The sequence below is a fragment of the Cyprinodon variegatus genome, unplaced genomic scaffold, assembly GCF_000732505.1.
Source record: "Cyprinodon variegatus isolate N-32 unplaced genomic scaffold, C_variegatus-1.0 Scaffold198, whole genome shotgun sequence".
NCBI lineage: Eukaryota > Metazoa > Chordata > Actinopteri > Cyprinodontiformes > Cyprinodontidae > Cyprinodon > Cyprinodon variegatus.
The window spans coordinates 227,806-243,274 of record NW_015150651.1 but is presented as its reverse complement, the minus strand read 5'-3'; the positions used below and the strand labels follow the sequence as shown (position 1 = coordinate 243,274).

The 15,469-nt window shown below is 40.0% G+C and overlaps 1 protein-coding gene across 2 annotated transcripts in view; it reads left to right on the top strand.

The window, feature by feature from the left end:
- Nucleotides 1–15,212, top strand: part of LOC107087876 (gap junction delta-2 protein-like) — a 28,156-nt gene extending 12,944 nt beyond the window's left edge. The window contains exon 3 of one of the 2 annotated variants that reach the window (XM_015379695.1): nucleotides 11,903–15,212. In XM_015379695.1, the coding sequence (XP_015235181.1) occupies nucleotides 11,903–12,761 (859 nt within the window). In that variant the 3' untranslated portion in view covers nucleotides 12,762–15,212. The remainder of the gene's footprint in view (nucleotides 1–11,902) is intronic. The other variant, XM_015379696.1, reaches the window with a different exon arrangement.
- The last annotated feature ends 257 nt before the right edge of the window (nucleotides 15,213–15,469 follow it).

Sequence of the window (15,469 nt, the reverse complement as noted above, 5' to 3'; positions counted from 1 at the left end):
TTTATTCGAATAAACATGTTTTATGCTTTTAGAAGGTTTTCCTAAAAAAAGGCTTTAAAATTAACATATCTAAATTACTATCAATTCAGAGTGTAAAAGGGGAGACATTTTAAGGTTTAATTTAGCTCAATGAGGTCTATACATATAAAGCACCAAACAGCTGCCCTCTGCAATGTTGTTCTGTGGTACAGGGAAGATAAAAAGTGAACGGTCTTTAAGAACAGCCTTTCTGCATTATCTAATGATCTGCTAACGTGAAACCTTTTTTGGGGGGGAGGATAATTTCAATTAAAATTAAATTAAATATTAAGGTTACTAAGAAGTGTTCAGATAGGACAGGATTGTGAGTCCATCTCATCATGTGCTGGTGAAGACTCTTAGTCATCCAGGTCATAGTCATTCCAAAAAAGGTCAAAAACAGTCCACTGGACTTGGTTTCCAAGTCTGAAGATGTTTTGTTTTCCATCCAGGAAGCTTTCTCCAGGATAAAGCTTCCAGGATTCACTTTTTTGGAACATTTCATCATGGTTACCCTGGTCAACCACATTTGGATTAACCAGTTTGCCCAGTAATGGAAGACGGGAAACTGGATGAAGTTCAGAAAGTAGAGGAGTTGCTCATATAACCCATTAGGTTACTGAAAAGAAAAAGAATAAAACATGTGAAACGCTTTCGATTTCTAATGTTCAAAGATGTAAACTATATTCTACCGACAGGGCATGTAATTCTGACATGAGTATTTACCATTAAGTTTCAATGAAGTTGACGCTAACTGTGATATGGCTCTTTGTTTTTAGTGTCATTCTGCAATCAGTGCTGGGCAACACTTAGGCACTGTTTAGCTGATAACCAAAGCAGTTTTTCCAGTGTTTATATTTACAAACAGAACCACAAAATGACTGGATTAATTAATGGTTCTGTTCTAGCATGCCACTGAAACATGGCGCCCTCTAGTTTATGACAGTAAAACTACAACACTGAAAGCAATTCCTTCAGTTTATCAGATGGAATAAACATTTCAATCAATCAAAAAAACAAAACAAACATTGATCAAAAATTGTGTATGTTGATTATTTGTTTATGTCCCTAGATGTGATGAAATGCTGTTATTTCTTCACAATCAATGCTATATGTCAGCACAAGATCCAAAGTATACATTTGAGAAAATTTTGAACAAAGACAATAGAGTCTAATGACTCCATTTAAGCCTTTAACTTCACTGTATATAATGCTATAATGACCTTATACTTATACTACAATAACCATATTGTCAGATTTGGTGGAAGTTAGACGAGGAGCCAAATGCAGAGATGATTACTTGCAGATTTAATTTAGATGTAGTAACAGAAGCATGAATCCAGGAATAATAAACAGATAACCAAAAACTAGGCGACACCAGGTGAGATTCATACATGAGGAGTGAAGTAATGAAGAGAATCCAGCAATGAGGAACTGCACAGGAGGTGTATATATGGGAGACAGAACAAAGAATGAGCTAATCAGCTGATAGGGAGTAGGTGTAGATAGAAGGATCTAGAAGGGAGCTAGGGGAAAGGAGCCTGGCACAAGGGGGCGACAGAGAGTGACTCAAAAAATACAACACTGCTCAAATATAACACAAAATGGAAAAGAAATGACCAGGAAAACACTGAATAACATAAATCAAAGTGTGACTGAAAACCCAAAAAGAAACTTAAACAGAAGTCCACAAAGGGCAGAATCATGAAACTTATGTTATTTATTTATTTTTTCCCCGAGCTTTTTTTATTGTCATTATACGGTCACAAGTACAGAGCATTGAAATAAATAATAACATAATTGAACTTTATTCATCTCACATTGCAAATCTGCATTTAACCCATTCCCTTAGGGTGGGTTGCCATCGTGCTGTGCCCGGGGAGCAGTGTGGGGTTAAGATTCTTGCTCAGAGACCCAGAGTGCAGGCTGTGGGAGTGGGGCTTGAACTCAGAACCTCATGATTCCACGTGCAATGCCCTAACCACTAGGCCACTAAGTTAGGACCTCATCAGGGCTGAAAAGATCTAAAAGAGTAAAAATGATATTCCACACTACAATATTTGCCTCAATGTCATTACTCTAAATTCTGACAAGCAAAGAAATGATTTATGGAATATTTATAAAATGCCTTATTTTGATCAAATCAGCATAAAACGCTGGTCTGGTCTCAAATTGAAATGCTGATGTGATCCATTTAAAGCTTTCATTTTATCTTAGATGTTTTATATACATGCAGGCTGAATAGAAATGAAAGAGTAATTTTAGCTGGCAGAAAGACGAATGAGATGTAGAGAAACAGGCTCAGTGTGCAGCTGTGCAGCCATGCATGCTTAGGCTGTGCAGAGGCCAGAAAAGCTGTGTGTGCAATATGTTTAATCATAGAACCCACCATGTTTTTCTTTTCTTTTCAGGATAAAGGGCTGTAAACAAAAAAGAATAACTCCTAAAGAAAACACTTTTACTGACTTGGTATAAATAGATTTAGCTGTTTTCAATATGCCTTCAGCTTTAATTGCCTCATGGGCTACCTGTTGAGCCTCTCAATTATGTTTCCCTATTTCCTTCTTTTGTTCCTGTAAAGCAGCTGGAGACCAGTTTCCTTTAGAGATGCAGAGAGAGTCTCAGGAAATAATTGCATCTCTACTGCTGTTGATTCTGTTTTAGCATGATGGAAAACTTTTAAATTTGTCACTAAAATCTTCAAATAAACAGCAAGCTAATATCTTAGAATGATTCTAATTGAAGCTCCACAGCTGAGGGATCACAGGTTTGGTCTGTCTTAAAGTAATTGTTACGCCCACTCTCTGTGTCTGCTTTACTGCCTGATTCATGGGCAAAGCCTGAAACTATTAAAAGTGTTTAAGAGATGAGGGAATCAGGGAGAAAAGAAATGTCTTCACTCTGATAATTAAGCTGCCTAATTTTGAGGCCTGCTAAGGTCTTTATTCATTACACAGTGCCATCAGTAATCAGTGGAGCTTATTATTGGGAGCGTATGGGCGGGAGAAACAGTTTCCATGATAACTCTATTCTTATGCGCCCTTTCACAGACATGTCTTTATCCACATTTAGACTTTTGTGTTTCATTACTGAAATAAAGTATTTGCTGTTAGGGAAAATATGTGTTTTCTGATGCAGCTGTCATTTCATCTCGGTAACTCGGCTCTTCTTTGAAGGCCGCCTTTGTGATCAAAGGCGAAGGCAGAGTTTAGTAGAGCTAGGGTTTAAAATGATGCTCATGGTAACCCGGCTGCAGGGATCCTCTGCTGATTGACACAGATCTATTTAAAAAAAGATACATTTTCAGACAATGTTTATAAGAATTTAGTAAAAGAAGAGAAACAACTATGGTGGACCTGAAGTGCAAACCAAGAAAAAAAAAAAAAAAACAATCTGAAAAAAATTCTTATTTTATTAAGCAAGTTAATATTTCACCAATTAACTGCATTTGAAAAATATACATTTTATGTAGCAAATTAACATTTCACTGACCGTTTAACTGCCTTGTCAACCTCTTTACTGTATTTCACTGAGTAAACGGTTATATACATTAACTATTTGCAAAAAAATCTTTTGAGGCTATTTTCAATTTCACAAAAGTTATATTATATAATACTTAAATTACAATTTTTCTTTACAATTGATAAAACAACGATCATAGACCAAAACAAATTTCATAAAATTTACATTTCATTAAACAAATATATTGAGGAAGATTCGACATTGAGGATATAGTGATAGATTGATATAGAGGGTTCGATTCCTGGCCCGGGATCTTTCTGCATGGAGTTTGCATGTTCTCCCTGAGCATGCGTGGGTTCTCTCCGTGTATTCCAGCTTCCTCCACAGTCCAAAAACATGACTGTTAGGTTAATTGGCTTCTCTAAAGTCCTCTTAGGTGTGAGAGTGTGTGTGAATGGTTGTTTGTCTCTGTGTTGCCTTGCAACAGACTGGTGACCTGTCCAGACCTGTCCAGGATGGACCCTGCCTCTTGCACATTGACTGAGATAGGCACCGGCCCACCATGACCCTGATAGAATAAGTGGGAGAAGATGGATTATATGTATTATTAAATATTCCATAAGAAAATACCTTTCACAAATGAAATGAACATATTTTAAATGTTTTACAGCGTCCTGAGTCATAACCTCTGCTGTTTGTGACCCAACAAATCGGGGAACATTTGTGGATTCATGATTATTTAGCTGAACCTAAAGTTTTCTCAGAATAAATAAATGCAGTGGTGGAAGTGTGAGAGATCCAGCCAAGTTAGTGCAGCTGCACTTAATCGTTAGCTCCAGTCCTTGGGGCTTCTGGTCAAGTAGCCAGGTGTTTGCTACAGTAGGTGAAATTTAAACTTTTTTTGTGACATGTAAGAGTTTTTCATGTCTTCTTAATTTGTTTTCTAAAACTGTCTCAAGCTTCCCTAACAAACCCCCTAGACTTCTAAGTCAGTGAATAAATTAGAAGCACAAACACCACCTGAATGCACCACCCACAACACAGTGGTAGCAGTGTCATGCTGTGGGGAAGGGGGAAGCTACAGTAAACCTGTAAGCAGGGACGAGATCAACTTCAGTTAGGGTCTGGACTTCCTCTAACAGGCAAGAGGAATGTTTCAGAAAATGCTCTCATGCAGCATTTTACGGTCTGTCTCTGCCCCCAAAAAAAACTCACCTTTGTGTGCTTTACAGTGGGAAAATATCTTATGTGATGTGTGTTTGATGATGCATCTGCTCTGCTGCCGTAGGGGGGCTCTGTTCTCCCATAAGGCCTTCAGCAGCAGCTGTTGTATGAATGAAGTTTTCTGTGTGTGTGTGGGAAGGCCTCTGGGACAGACGGGCCTGCGTGTCCAGTCAACACACCAGCCGGAGAGCAGCAGGCAGAAAAGTGAAACACAAATCACACAAGTCATTCGGCAGACCTGTTTTTAAGGGCGTCTCTTCCTCCGAAGTCTAGAGAGACATTTACTCTGGCGTGCCCACGAGCTGCCTTGTGTTATATTCAATTTTTATGAAAATGCCAACTGTCAGAAGCTCTGGATGTAAAAGGATGTTTCTCATCCATCCTCTTCCATCTATTGGACAGCAGCAGGATTTAGGAGCTCTCTAAAATGATAACCATTAGTCTCAACCTGGAGGAAATCCTCTGGGAAGAAAGGGGGGGATCATTTGTTAAAGGATCCATTTGTTGTAATATCCGGCTCTTTCCCATGTTGTCTTTAACAATTTCACTCGGCAAGTGAGTTTATTTTATATCCTCCCTCTTGGGTATAAGACACTTAGATTAGTAAACCCCCCCTTTTTTTATATAATTCATGAAGCTTATTGAATATTCTGCAGGTTCAGGCCTCTGGGCTTTACTGTCCTGATCTGCTCCAGCTAACAGTATTGGCTTGTTATTCTGCGGGACTTAAAACACTGATGTTTGCAGATAAACTCAGTGCACTGCATTCTGCTAATGCAGCAATCCCCCCCCCCCCCCTGCTGATTATCCTGTTATCCAGCAGTGTACACTCACACACACACGCACACACAAACACACACATTTGTAATCACATAAAGACCTGAATTCGTGCAACCTTTTGGGATTCTTGTTTTTTTTTTTTTATGACAAACATTTGCTTCCGTTCTGACTCAATGACCAATACTGCAGTGATGATAATCTACCGAAAGTAGATCTGCAAAGAAACCACTGAGGCGAACAAAGCTGCAGTGAGAAAACTGCAGCCAGAGCCGCTGCTGCGGCGGCAAACATCACATTTTATCTGCCTCCCACCAGAACATCACAAAATCCCTACTTATAAAGTCATTTATGCTGCAGCAGCTAATAAATGAGAACCTGCACGCCAACATAGTTCAATTTGTCACGTTATGACCATAAACCTCAACGTAGTTCAGCGTTAACAGGCATACATATTGTAGAACACAATAATTGAAAGGAGAAAAAAATGAAAATATAAATCTAACATAAATGAAAAAAAAAAGTGTCAGATTTTGTTAATAATCTCCATAAACAGTCTTAACCTGTTTAAAGGAGGATAATTAACAGCTTTTATTCCCAAAAGCTGGTTAAACAAGGCGATGGCTGAATCATGCTGAGGAGATGCCGTTCCTCACTAAGGACACAGAAGATGGTTGACGTTTTCTCTCTACTTAAAAGCAAAGTGCTGCTGTGTTTTTGTCCTTTGAATAAAATTTCAATAGGTCTGTGGTTGTAAACCTGTTAATCATGGAATAGTTAAAAAAGTTAAGAGATCAAAAGTATCTTGGCAGGGTACTGGATGTAGCTTATGCAGAAGCCTTTTTAATCTGGGAGCTGTGATCTGTGTTTCTAAGAAAAACAGGATTGTTTTCTAATCATAGTCAAACACAATCCACAAAAAGACACATAGAAAAACATATAGAAATTCTCAATAACTGATGCTAAATATTAACCCTTAATGGCTAAATGATTAAATAAAAAAACAATTGTTGCAATAGCAGCAAAGTCACTCCCAATAAAACGGAAAGCCTCCCGTCCACTAGAGGAAGTAGAAAAAAAAAAAAAACCCAACAAACTGTGGTTAAATTCAAGTTTTAACAACTGTGTCGGTGTCGATACCCGATCCGTCCAGGAAGCACAATCTATCCTGCGCATGCGCAACAGATATACATCCGGTTGTCCATAAATAGTGTGTAATGCTCTAGCGTATTTATGGTACTAGAATTACTTATTTCTATCCTTAACTCAAAAATGTTTTATGACTTTTCTGAGTAAATTTTGTTTGACGTCATCATCGGACATGCTCAGATCAGTCTGGCTAAATATGCTTAAACCATGTTTATCTGCATTTTAGTTCTTCCTTTCTTTAGATTACACACTATACACGCACCGGCCACTTTATTAGGTACACCTGTCCAACTGCTCGTTAACACTTAATTTCTAAGCAGCCAATCACATGGCGGCGACTCAGTGCATTTAGGCATGTAGACATGGTCAAGACAATCTCCTGCAGTTCAAACCGAGCATCAGTATGGGGAAGAAAGGTGATTTGAGTGACTTTGAACGTGGCATGATTGTTGGTGCCAGAAGGGCTGGTCTGAGTATTTCAGAAACTGCTGATCTACTGGGATTTTCACGCACAACCATCTCTAGGGTTTACAGAGAATGGACCGAAAAAGAAAAAACATCCAGTGAGCGGCAGTTCTGTGGGTGGAAATGCCTTGTTGATGCCTGAGGTCAGAGGAGAATGGCCAGACTGGTTCGAGCTGATAGAAGGGCAACAGTGACTCAAATAACCACCCGTTACAACCAAGGTGGGCAGAAGAGCATCTCTGAACGCACAGTACGTCGAACTTTGAGGCAGATGGGCTACAGCAGCAGAAGACCACACCGGGTGCCACTCCTTTCAGCTAAGAACAGGAAACTGAGGCTACAATTTGCACAAGCTCATTGAAATTGGACAATAGAAGATTGGAAAAACGTTGCCTGGTCTGATGAGTCTTGATTTCTGCTGCGACATTCGGATGGTAGGGTCAGAATTTGGCGTCTACAACATGAAAGCATGGATCCATCCTGCCTTGTATCAACGGTTCAGGCTGGTGGTGGTGGTGTCATGGCGTGGGGAATATTTTCTTGGCACTCTTTGGGCCCCTTGGTACCAATTGAGCATCGTTGCAACGCCACAGCCTACCTGAGTATTGTTGCTGACCATGTCCATCCCTTTATGACCACAATGTACCCAACTTCTGATGGCTACTTTCAGCAGGATAATGCGCCATGTCATAAAGCTGGAATCATCTCAGACTGGTTTCTTGAACATGACAATGAGTTCACTGTACTCAAATGGCCTCCACAGTCACCAGATCTCAATCCAATAGAGCATCTTTGGGATGTGGTGGAACGGGAGATTCGCATCATGGATGTGCAGCCGACAAATCTGCGGCAACTGTGTGATGCCATCATGTCAATATGGACCAAACTCCCTGAGGAATGCTTCCAGCACCTTGTTGAATCTAAGCCACGAAGAATTGAGGCAGTTCTGAAGGCAAAAGGGGGTCCAACCCGTTACTAGCATGGGGTACCTAATAAAGTGGCCGGTGAGTGTATACTGTATATGGATGCACATGCGCAAATGAGCTGATTGTATGGATCGTGCTTCAGAGACGGATCATAGTACTGCAGAATAACAGCATAGTTATACATATTCATATATTCATATATATATATATATATATATATATTGCAGAGCTACTATCCTGCACCTTTTTGGTGTGCCCCATTTGTAACACACCTGAATCTAATGAGCGGTTCGTTACCATGCCTGCTGAGCCAAATGAGGGGATTCAGCCTTTAGATTCAGGTGTGTTAGGGAAGTGATACATCTAAAAGTTACAGGATGTTAGCTCTTGAGGCCTGGACTTGAGCACCCCTGCTCTAGTGTCAGCTCTTTGGTCCTGGCCATGTTAGAAGTTGGATTCTTACTGATTCTATGGTGTGGACAGGTGTCTTTATGCAGCTAACAACCTCAATCAGGTACATCTAATTTAGGATAATAAATGGAGTTGAGGTGGACATTTTGAAGGCAGACAAACAGGTCTTTGAGGGTCAGAATTTTAGCTGATAGACAGGTGTTCAAGTACTTATTTTCAGCTGTATCACCCAAATAAATAGTTAAAACATCATATCATTGTTATTTCTGGATTTCGTTTTTAGATTATGTCTCTCACAGTGGACATAGACCTACGATGACAATTTCAGACCCCTCCATGGTTTCTAAGTGGGAGAACTTGCAAAACAGCAGGATATTCAAGTACCTTTGTTTCTTCACTGTAAATTATAAAGATTATTGTTAGAATCCACAATCACTGCAGCAGATATGAATGGTCTGTAGTTCCTTTAACTAGTTTAAAAGGCAAAATTCTTAGTTTAACCTAAAGTATAAAATGGCCCCACAGTATAATAATTATAGAGTGAAGGTATTGTAAAAGGAAGAAGCTACAAATGGATGCACACAGAGAAGACTCATGAGAGTTCAGGCCACCACTAATTAAACCTTGGATATAAGCCTTGGTGTGAAGCGTGCATTAAGCTGCAGGAGAAGAATGTTTAATGAGCAGGCCACTGGTTTGCATAGAACATCTTGCATATTTCCAGATGACTGCTGAGTGGTTATATGCTAAATTATGCTGCAGAGATTTTATACAATGTCGGAACAAACCATCTGTTGCAATCACCTCCCGTAAAAAGCTCAGAAAGAAACAGCAATGAAATAACATAGCTTCCACATATAAAAAGAATAAATTTTTCTCTTTGAGGTCGTCACTATAAGGAGGTTTAGAATGGAGGCTACCTATGTTTCAGTTTGATCACCCAGTATGTTCAATATTTATCAACAGCTAATGAAAGAGCAGATTTTGAACAGAAACTTAACCATAGCTTTCCAGACTGAAACAGAACTGTAGTTTCTCTTATATTCATCATACACTATGAGCTAATGCCTCAATTAATTATTTAAACAAAGCAAACAAAAGATTCTAACATCAGTTTGCATTAAATGACTGATTAATGCATAAGAGGGGGACGAGGCTTTTATAATCAATTCAAGTCTGTGTAGTCTGGAAATGGTTTATTAGACTTCGCAGAATATATATCTATGAAAGAAACACTTGATTTTTCCTAATAAAAAGTTAATTTATGCAATGTCTCCTTATTTAACAGTTATTTAGAGTTTTTTTAATCTGAACACTTTTTCCTTGTTGTTAGAAATCAAATTGAGAGGAATAAAAGAAGAAAATGAAGGTATCAGAACATCCATCCTTCCATTTTCCATCACGCTTATCCCAAGTGGGGTCACAAGGGCTGCTGGTGCCTATCTCCAGCTGTCTACGGGTGAGAGGCGGGGTACACCGTAGACAGGTCACCAGTCCATCGCAGGGCAACACAGAGACAAACAGAACAAACAATCATTCACACACACGTAAGGAGATTCTAGAGAAGCCAATTAACCCAACAGTCATGTTTTTGGACTGTGGGAGGATGCCGGAGTACCTGGAGAGAAGGTATCAGAACAGATCGTTGATAATTTAACAGTTAAGATTTTTAAAACAAATAAAAAAATTAAATTAGAACAAAGAAACACTAACAATTTGTTTAAAAGAAGATGTTATACAGACTTATAGGATCATTAGTTTCAAGTCAAACCTGCAACTGTCAAACCTCCACATCTGACTCAGGTAGAGTGAACACAGTTTTATATCTCTGTGTGGATTACTGCATTCCCTTGCGTTATCAAACACAGAGTCAGTGTGGCGTATGCACTTGCAGATGCTTTGAGTACAGGCTGCTGGATGTGCATCATTGCACACATGGGTGAGTCTTTGTCTTTGTCTCTGCATCCTGCTGTCTCTGTTCACATAAAAATAAAAGAACGCTCACACAGATATTCACAGATGGAGCAGCAGCAGTCCTAATGCAGCCCTCTGCTCTATTTTCGGTCTGTTTTATGTCAACACATGCTCCTCTTTGCTCTTATCTTCACCTGCCTCTCACTTTGCTTTAACAAGCTGTCACCCCAGTCACTGTTCAGACGTTCGTTATCTCCCTCCACAAAGAAGCCTGTATTCAGACAGCTTCCTTCCCCTTTTTTCCCCAGTCTCTGCAGTGATTTTCCCTTAACTTTGCACTTTCAGAGTTGCAGAATTTGTCTTTCATTCAGAGCACCAGCTTGGATGTTAATAAAACGCATCACTGAAGTTTCACATGATCTTTCCTTAGAATACCCGATCCCTGGTGAACACCTTTCTCCGAGGGTTTTCTAAACCATTTTTCTTGTCCCTGTTGTTCTCAGAAGCAGAAGTTTTAAAAGTGATTAGCTCCTCCCCCCAGGAGGGCCACGCGTACATCCTTTTCAAGTGTCGGGGAGCCCCCATGATGCGCAGGCATTCCTAACTCATTAAAAAGAGCTGACTATGCAGCCCTAAAGCCCCAGTCCTCCTCCGCAGTGCCCAAGCTGGAGCCACTCCAGAATATAACAGTGCAGCACATCAGTCTCTCAGAGGCCTTAAGAAGCAGCTGCACCACTCTGTAGCTCTGCCGATCTCTGGACGCAGCTTTCTACTGCTGCAGCAGTGCTCTAATAATGCTCCAGGGGAGGTCCTGACAGTTTCAGTAGATCTTCTATTATTGGCTCAGCCTTTGCTTAAGCAAAGGACAATGATAGCTTGATGATGCAACTTTGTTAATAAATGGAAAGACTTTGAAGAGATTATTTACCATGTGGTGGAGAATACAAGGGTCCACAAGTGTTAAACTGGAGCACATTTACCTCTCAGATTATTTCTCTTCAGCTTGTTAAATTTGAAATCAGATGATAATGAAACGTATCATCAATTCTGCTTCATTCAAGTCATTTCAGCCAAGCGAGACTGGGCAGAACACCATAAGTGATGCCAGGGCACCATAAAGACAATCAGATTTATTCAAATCATTCCAGTTAAGTTTAGCTGTTTTAAAGGAAATGATATGCAAAAATAGTTCAGATACTTTCCATTAATCTAAGTCAATTAAATATAGTTCAGCTGAATTCAGCTTAATCTATTTCAGTGACTTTTACTCAGTTTCTATAGAACCAGCTGTCTGGAGATAGGCACCAGAACCCCTTGTGACCCCACTTGGGATAAGCCTATTGTTTAGTTTAATTTATTTTGTGGATCTTAAAACCCCATACTGGTTGATGGAAGACCCCAACTCTGCGAGTCAATGCTTTAAATGAATTGGACTTTTCAGCATCAGGACATTTCCCCCTTACATCGGTGTTTCTGCTCCTCATTAACCAATGTCCTCTTTTCATCTCATCCCTCTCCCCTACCTGCCTGTTCCCTCTTCTTTTGTGTCTCTGCAGGATCCTGCTGACAGTGGTGGTGATCTTTCGTATCTTAATAGTTGGGATAGTTGGCGAGAAGGTGTATGAAGACGAACAGATCATGTTCATCTGTAACACTATGCAGCCCGGCTGTAACCAGGCGTGTTACGACAAGGCGTTCCCCATCTCGCACATCCGCTATTGGGTGTTCCAGATCATCCTGGTGTGCACGCCCAGCCTTTGCTTCATCACCTATTCTGTCCACCAGTCTGCCAAAGCACGTGATCGAAGCTATTCTTTGCTCCATTCCCACATGGACCACCATGGGCATGGCCACCACGGCCGCCACCACGACCATCATGTTCGCAAACTTCATTCCCGCAACATCAATGGCATCCTGGTGCACCCTGAAAGCAAGGATGACCATGATATGGATGTCAAGGAGATCCCAAACGGACCCCGCGGGGCTATCCCAACACACAAAAGTGCAAAAGTACGGCGGCAGGAGGGCATCTCCCGTTTCTACGTCATCCAGGTGGTGTTCCGGAACGCGCTGGAAATTGGCTTCTTGGCCGGCCAGTACTTCCTGTACGGCTTTAACGTCCCAGGGATGTTCGAGTGTGACCGTTACCCATGTGTGAAGGAGGTGGAGTGCTACGTGTCTCGTCCGACAGAAAAAACTGTATTCTTGGTCTTTATGTTTGCCGTAAGCGGCATATGCGTTCTGCTCAACCTGGCCGAGCTCAACCACCTGGGATGGAGGAAGATAAAGTCAGCCATGCAGGGCGTGCAGGCCCGGAGGAAGTCTATCTGTGAAGTACGAAAGAAGGATGTCTCACACCTGTCCCAGGCCCCAAACCTGGGCAGGACGCAGTCCAGCGAGTCAGCATATGTCTGACAGAGGCTTCCCCGCCCGGGAGCTCGAGGACCTTTAACACTTTGGGCCAGAGCGTTTCCCTGGCCTGGCCACTGAATCCTCACCATCACCATTAAGAGCACAGACTCTGTGTAGTCACAACAAAAAAAAGTCACCAAGCTGAGTTTTGTGGACACTTGAAGAGAAAAGAATCACTTTCTTTATAACGAGAGACCAAAAACTTCTTCTCCATCTCTCTCGGTGACACCAGGTGCTTACAGAGAACCGAGTACTGAAACATTTACAAATAACACTAAGAGGTTCAAAAAAATCAATTGTTCTTTAATAGTTGCCTTTGCTGTGGATCAGAGAAAAGATTATATCATTTTCCATATATGTGTGCATATGCAATAGCTTCAGCGAGAGCATGCATGCATATGCATGAGTGGGTGTGTTAGGGAAACTGAATGCTAAATTATTCTGAATTACGAAAGTAAGATAGAATAGTCACTTGATGGATAAATAAGCACTTTTAAAAAAAAACAAAACAACATAATCTATTAGCACTAGAACGATCAGCATAAACTGGAACACACCATTTATTGTTGTTGCTGCAGGGTTTTTTTGTTATTTTGTTTTATAAAGTCGCTCTTCTTTTTCTTGTGCTTTGTTGGATTAGCTGCCGAGCAAAGGACAGAGCGAAGTTGATTTTTATTTCCAACACTGTGGCGGTGTACTTTGCTGCTCCTGGTTCCTCCCAGAGCGGCAAAGAAATTCGTGCCAGTATCTTCACTTTAGCTTGTAAGATGCTCTTTATGTTAGGAGAGCAGGATGGAAATACATGCAAAACTTTCTCAGTGAAACAGGGGGGAAAAAAAGAAATAACTTTGTCACAAGTATTTTAACGTGTAACCTCAAACCTTTTTCACAAGCACATTTGGTGCCATATTTCAGAGCTACTGTACATAGATGAACTCTAGTTAAATACACTTAGCCTTTTACCCTATCATGTATGGATAGGCTCTATGTGGGAAGGCAGCAGCAGTTTGGGTGCTTCTGATAATTAACCATAGATTGCCTGCTTTAATAATATTTAGCATTGATGTGCTTTTTGTTATGCCTTCACTCTCCCTCATATGGAGACTCTATGTCCCAAGAAGTGATTTCTTTTCCCCCTCCTTGGACTTTGAAAAAGGCATGTTACAGACGCATTAATAGAATGGAATAGAATATGAAATGTAACTTAAAAAGACACAGTTTTATTTATTCGCATCCTGCTCCAATGAAATGTAATAATCAGCATGCATGAAGATGAAAAATATAAAGTGATTGAAAGAAATCCTGTTTTATGGGAAAGCATAAAATCAGACAGGCGCCTCAACTGCAGCAATAATAGACTACAATATGTGAAAAGAAATATGTGAATAAATGATTATGCAGTGATTTTTTGGGGGGTTGTTCTGTGTTTTATAGTGACTAATGGTGCTGCATGATGGGTTGGGGGAAAAAGGTCAGAGCGGGCAGTCAATTACATGAACCGGAAAAATAAAACCACACACATCAGCACAATGAACCCTGAGCATGAAAAGCAAGAATTTATTGCACCGATAAATCCCACCCTTTGGTATTAAATTATAAATAAATGTACTGTAGATCTATCATGCATTTAGGCAGAAGTAACCTACATTTATACTGTATATACAGTCCCTCGCAAAAGCAAACACGCTCCATAAACTTTTACACATTCCACCCCATCACGGCCAGAAATATAATCTATTTCAGTGTGATTTCATTTAATAAACTAATTTAAAACTGGTGTTTAAATGCAAGTGGAGGAAAAAATTATTATGTTTTTTTATGTTTATTGATAAAAGTATGAATCCTTTTAACACATCTAACGGTTGATATGTTCTTCTTTAATCTTTACAGATTAATAAGAGGTCAGTAACATTGCAAGGAGAACATCACCGTTAAAATCTCCTCACATTGTCTACAGGATATTCAGGGCTCTGTCCGAACACCCGCCCTAACCTGACTATATAGTGGACTTTATAGTGAATTCAGTTAACTGACTGTTTGGACAGGTGATCACTACTTTTTGCTCCAGTTTGTCATGTAACTTTGCCTCCCTGCACAGTGCGTGTTCCATCTTTGTTTTTTGTCACCGCTGTCACTACCTGGCAGCGCACCGGTGTCATAACAAATCCCATGATGCTTTGTGAGGCGAGCTTTTGCAAAGCAATCTGGGACCATGGATGATCACTACTTTTTAAGGTGCATTGTGAGAAATTTCAAATCCACTACTTTTTCATCTAGACATTTGGACACAGCCCATGTGTTAGGACTGCCTATTTAAGGTCTGCGATTGAGACATTATAGAATTGAGAGTATATTTAATGCTACTGACTGGCTGGTTTGGATTTAGATCAAATTTTGTATGATTTTAACAAAGAACTGTTTGTTATAGTAAACTATAAAGACTCCCTTCAACAGATAATACAGTGGAAAAAGAGTTCCCTTAAAAAGCTGAATGTTTTTTGTTTATTTTTTCATAAAATATAAAAAAAATCTATAGAAAAATAGTTTTTACAGCATTTAGTTGTATCTTAACACTATTCTCTTTGTCAGTGACCTTCAAATCTTTGAAACTGGAAGGCCTCTTTGCCAGCACCCTAATGATTAGCTCCCTCCATAGATTACCTACCAGATTAAAGGGGCTATAGTAATCAAAATTTACTTTTATTAGACTT